Raw genomic sequence first — 5,573 nt, forward strand, 5'->3', positions numbered from 1 at the left:
TGAACTTAATAAATATTCATCACTGGTAAAATCATCAAATTAGTAAATGATCTTTGTTTTGAGTTTGTTTCTCTGTGCTGCTCTTGATTATAATAATTATGATTCTGTTTACATTTTTTAACTCAAATGTAATATTTGTATAAATTGTACTAGTCTGAATAATTAAGCTGATTAATCAATGACACATTTGTTTTAACCTCCTGAGACACGAACTCTTTCATGGCATACATTTTTAATTTCTCTTTGCTCTTTGGGCTGATTGGGACCTGATGAATGTTTTTGTTTCTGAGAAAAATGAGATCCACATATGAGGACATATTTTTGATGTGGCAGTATGATGTCCTTGTAAGTGGATATCAGGCCCTTGTGGAGCAAAATGTAATAATTTGGTCTAGACAACCCAAAATGTGATGTCCACATATGTGGGCGCCAGGTCCTAGGAAGTTAAACATTTTACATATTTATGATTATTAGAAAAAGATGGAAAGATGCTCAACATCCATCTGAACTGAGGGTGTTTTGTGAAATTGTTTTTACAAATCTTGTCTTAATTTATTCCCTTTTTCAGTGTTTTTAAATCATAACGGTTCAACTTGAGTTCTGTGGGATTTAATGTTTAGACTTCATCTTGTATTTGTCTTTTGTGATCGTACTAAACATCAACTCTGTAACAGCTCTGAGTTCACACTTTGTTTCTCTCACACACATGAACACAGATGCTTCCTGAATAACTTGAAGCAGAGTTCATGCTTGTAACTGTCATTGTGTTATTAAAGTGAAAAGCCACAGCTAACGGTGTGGAGGCTGCAGAGCAGAAACCCACACAGCCCGTCTGCTGCAGGAGAGCAAGTTTATGATCTGTGAATGCTGCAGTCACACAGGTTATGTATCACAGAAGAAATGAGAAATGCATTCTTAAAATCACAATCTTTATTTTTACTTCAGACAAATAACTACACTGTTATTTTGTTATGGTGGGATCTGAATGCATCAGCTGAGTTTTTCTGCAGAGATGTACAAAAGAAATCTTCACATAAAGAATCTACACTTTTACAAACACATCAAACATGTTTCTTTGTAAATTTATATTACACAGTTTAAGATGATTAAATGAGAAAAGGTCAAATGCTCAGTAATGAAACATTGAACCAACCAGAAGTCAATTTACATTTCTGACTGCTGACTGGAGGAAATCTGATGGTGAGAAAAGGCGAGCAGGAAACAGTCAGTCAGCATGTGTGCAGTTGGTGGACGCTCCCTTGTTTGTGAGCATCATCAGCAGAGAGAGTCCACAGCAGTACACCAGACTCTTCACTATCAGCACTGTGTACAGCAGGCAGAGCAGCTTCACCCTGCACTGAGACTGGAAGGACACTGAAGGACAGACAGACACAAAGAGACAGACAGACAGTCGGGTTATTCCTCTCAGATCAAGGAGAAAAAGTCCAAATAGAAACAGTCACAGCTTCTTCTTCAAGTGGATGAATTGATGTAGTGTTTGTGTCCACTTGGGGGCAGAAGAACTCCACAAGCAGCTAACAAACTGATCTCTGACATATTATGGTCTGTCTGCTGTTTGGTGCTGAGCAGCTAGTGTACAGTGGCTTTATCAGAGCTTGTTGGATGAAGATTTGATCAATTAGTGCAACTTTAAGAGCCTAAACTTGTTCCAGCTCCCTCATTGGACATTGGAGCTGTCCATGCAGAGAGGCAGCAGGTGATCTTACAGTCAGCTGGCTGCAGAGCTGGCAGGTCTGCTGGCTCTCTCTCTGGAGGACAGGAGGCTGCTGGAGCTGGAAGCTCTGAAACAGAAAAGGAGTCAAATGTTTGGAGCTGCAGTGAGAAATGTCAGTCCTCTGCTGCTCTGCTCTCTTTGACAGCATCTCCACATGAAGCTGAATCACTGCTGAACACAGTCACCAAGCCTTCATTACCTTGTTGTGTTTGGGCCTCCACTGTGCCCCCCTCGTGCTTCACCCAGCAGCTGTATTTATATGTGTCAGAATGGCTCCCATCAAGCATCCTGATGGCAATGGTGCGTCCCGCCTCTCTGAGCTCCAGCTGCTCTCCCTCAGCAGGGGGCAGCTGCTCCGCTTCTCCGCCGTTCTTCTTCTGTCTTTTCCAGGAGAACTGGACCAGAGGAGGAAACATGGCTGAGGCCACACACAGCAGGGAGCTGTTCCCCTCCAGGTGGGCTCTGGATGCTGCTGGGTACACGCTCACCACGGGCTTCACTACCTGCTCATCTGAAGTTTGACAGCAGCAACAAGCAGCACAGACACACATTCACACAGTCAGCAGCAGCTTCCAGCACTGCACTGCATTCAGTCTGATCCTGGAAACTACATGGACTCTGATCACTAAACTACTCATCAATACAGCACAAAGTTCACTACATACACTGGATTCAGCTTCATATCAAACACAGTCATCACCTCATGTCATCATGGCTCACATGAGGAACACTCAGCATGGTTTTACATCATGAAATTAAATATTTGTTTGCTGATATTTTAATATATTATTTATCACAAATGTACGCATATATAGATTTGTCTTCAAACTATTTAAATTATATTTTCCATCTTAAACACAAGTTTTACCAGAGATATTAATAATTCAACATGATTTAATTCGCGGAACACTGGACCAGCTCTTTATCCTCTCGAGGATACTTGAGGGTGCATGGGAGTTTGCCCAACCAGTCTACATGTGTTTTGTGGACCTGGAGAAGGCATTCGACCGTGTCCCTCGGGGTGTCCTGTGGGAGGTGTTGCGGGAGTATGGGGTGTCTGGCCCATTGCTACGGGCCATTCAATCCCTATACAACCGTTGCAAGAGCTTGGTTCGCATTGCCGGCAATAAGTCGGACTCGTTCCCGGTGGGTGATGGGCTCCGCCAGGGCTGCCCTTTGTCTCCGGTTCTGTTCATAATTTTTATGGACAGGATTTCTAGGCGCAGCCAAGTGGCGGAGGGCTTTCGCTTTGGTGGCCTCAGAATCTCATCTCTGATTTTTGCAGATGATGTGGTTCTGTTGGCTTCATCGGGTGAGGGCCTCCAGCTCGCACTGGAACGGTTCGCAGCCGAGTGTGACGCAGCGGGAATGAGGATCAGCACCTCCAAATCTGAGGCCATGGTTCTCAGCCGGAAAAGGGTGGAGTGCCCACTCCAGGTCGGGGATGAGTTCCTGCCCCAAGTGGAGGAGTTCAAGTATCTCGGGGTCTTGTTCGCGAGTGATGGGAGAAGGGAGCCGGAGATCGACAGACGGATTGGGGCTGCGGCTGCAGTTATGCGGACGCTGCACCGGTCAGTCGTGGTGAAGAGGGAGCTGAGTGTAAAAGCGAAGCTCTCAATTTACCGGTCGATCTACGTCCCTACCCTCACCTATGGCCACGAGCTGTGGGTAGTGACCGAAAGAACGAGATCGCGGATACAAGCGGCGGAAATGAGCTTCCTCCGAAGGGTGGCTGGCCTCTCCCTTAGAGATAGGGTGAGAAGTTCGGCCATCCGGGAGGGGCTCAGAGTAGAGCAGCTGCTGCTCCACATCGAAAGGAGCCAGCTGAGGTGGTTCGGGCATCTGGCAAGGATGCCCCCTGGGCGCCTCCTGGGCGAGGTGTTCCAGGCATGTCCCACCGGGAGGAGGCCCCGGGGCAGACCCAGGACACGCTGGAGAGATTATATCTCTCGGCTGGCCTGGGAACGCCTTGGTATTCCCCCGGACAAGCTGGAGGAGGTGGCTGGGGAGAGGGAGGTCTGGACCTCTTTGCTTAGGCTGCTACCCCCGCGACCCGACCTCGGATAAGCGGATGAAGATGGATGGATGGATGATTTAATTCCAGCAATGAAATTTCCACTTTTGTATCAGTTTTTAAACAGGTGTTTTATTCCTGTTTTAATCAATACTATACTTCTTTCACAGACTTCACAATCCTTAAAAATGTTATTGGAATAATTTGAAGGGCACTACATCTATTATTTAGTTTGATTATTATTATTTTTTTTGTTTTGATTATATACGGTGTATGTTTGAATTAATGCACAAATTAAATGTAATTAAGCTGCAATTTGAATGAGAATTAAAAACATTTTTTCAACAGTATAAATTAATTCATCATTATTTATAATATAAAATCTAAAGAATCTGAAACATCATGAAAATTATTTTTCTGAAGAAATATTTACTGAAATATGATCATTGTGGAATTTTTTCTACATTTCTAATTTAGACTGAAAAATCAAACAAGCAAGAAACACAAACATGACTTTAACAATTTCATATTTTGTTGTTTGATTTATATTATTTATTATTTATATTTTTTCTTCACTGTTTAAACACTTTGTGTCCCTAATCAGTATCCATGTCAATTTATATATTAATATATTTAAAAACAAATCACAAATAGAATCTATCTTTGAATATTAAAAACATGTTTACATTTTCATTTATATTTACAAATGTACTACTGTATTATTTTAACATCAAATATGATCTTGTGTTGAAAACCAGCAGAATCACTGAGAGGATCAAATCCTAAATATTTGTAACATCACTAATATTTGCAGAAATAAAGAATAACTTTAGTTGTTCAGTGAGATTTCAACATGTTTTCAGAGATTATTGAGCTTTTCTTATGTAACAATGGCTGCAGATGAATTCTCTACTAATGATGAAAAACTAACATGTAAAGCCTGAAGCAGCAGAAACTGACTTTAAACACATTTTCAGCTTCTACAATAAAACAACTGAAGGAAAATAAATGTTTGTTCTTACCTGTTACAGACAGTTTAGTTCCAGAGCCAAAGATGAGGTAGCCATATCCTCCCACAGTGAGACAGACTGCTACAAAAACCTGTCTGCTGTTGAACGTGTCAGCTGAGGTGAATGAGTCCAAATGAGGAAGCAGGATCATATTTCAGCTCCATGATGTGTTTCTCTAATGTTCATATCAACATGACTGTCTCTTCTTCTCTTTTCTTTTAGCCACACTAGCAGCACGGCTCTGATCTTAATGTCAGTCTGTTGGTCCGTCCACTACTTTAGTCCACATGAAAATAGAAAATCACTATATAAGCACCAGTCCATTTATCCCATCAATGATGCACCACTACAATGAAACATGCTGCTGATAGGATCATGGTTTGGCCCATCTGGCTCACCATCATTAATCACACAATCAATTTTGAATTCTAGCAGCAAATTGTAAAGAAAACTATCAGAACATCTGTCTGTGAACTGAATCTCAGGAGAAAGTGGGCCATGCAGCACCACAATGACACAAACCAGTCACGTTTGTTTTCTTTGTTCCAAATAATGGTGAAAGAAAAAGAATCCAGTGAATCCAGCGAGTGATGTGATGAGTCTCTGATGTCTTTCTGATGTGGTTTTGTTGCGTCCTTCAAACCACACCTGGTGGATTTTAGAAGAGAAACATGTTGGTCTGCACAGGCTCTTCTATTTCCAACACTGACAGGATTTCCTTTGCTGTTTCTTCTGTCCTGCACATTTTCCTCTGTCTGGGCGAGTCCCCTCACCCACACCGGCTCTGAACTCTACATTGCCTGCTGGGTAAGAT

At 42.4% G+C, this 5,573-nt stretch overlaps 1 protein-coding gene across 1 annotated transcript; it reads right to left on the reverse strand.

The window, feature by feature from the left end:
• Nucleotides 1–986: 986 nt before the first annotated feature.
• On the reverse strand, nt 987–5,013 carry LOC120718848. The gene is made up of 5 exons (XM_040007582.1): nt 4,772–5,013; nt 1,935–2,246; nt 1,728–1,802; nt 1,169–1,374; nt 987–1,004 (listed from the first exon to the last, which is right to left on the reverse strand). Exons 1-4 carry the CDS (start codon nt 4,908–4,910, stop codon nt 1,226–1,228), a joined length of 675 nt encoding a protein of 224 aa, XP_039863516.1. The 5' UTR covers nt 4,911–5,013; the 3' UTR covers nt 987–1,004; nt 1,169–1,225.
• Between the last annotated feature and the right edge of the window lie 560 nt (nt 5,014–5,573).

The sequence above is a fragment of the Simochromis diagramma genome, unplaced genomic scaffold (assembly GCF_900408965.1).
Source record: "Simochromis diagramma unplaced genomic scaffold, fSimDia1.1 OVJJ01000544.1, whole genome shotgun sequence".
NCBI lineage: Eukaryota > Metazoa > Chordata > Actinopteri > Cichliformes > Cichlidae > Simochromis > Simochromis diagramma.

Bases quoted from the DNA above. Each gene is read 5' to 3' on its own strand.
- LOC120718848 (XM_040007582.1), bottom strand. From the start codon at position 4,910: ATGATCCTGCTTCCTCATTTGGACTCATTCACCTCAGCTGACACGTTC. The intron at 1,803-1,934 runs GTAATGAAGGCT...TTTCTGTTTCAG, and splicing joins GGAGGCCCAAACACAACAAG to AGCTTCCAGCTCCAGCAGCC. The intron at 1,375-1,727 runs GTAAGATCACCT...TCTGTCCTTCAG, and splicing joins AGCTCTGCAGCCAGCTGACT to TGTCCTTCCAGTCTCAGTGC.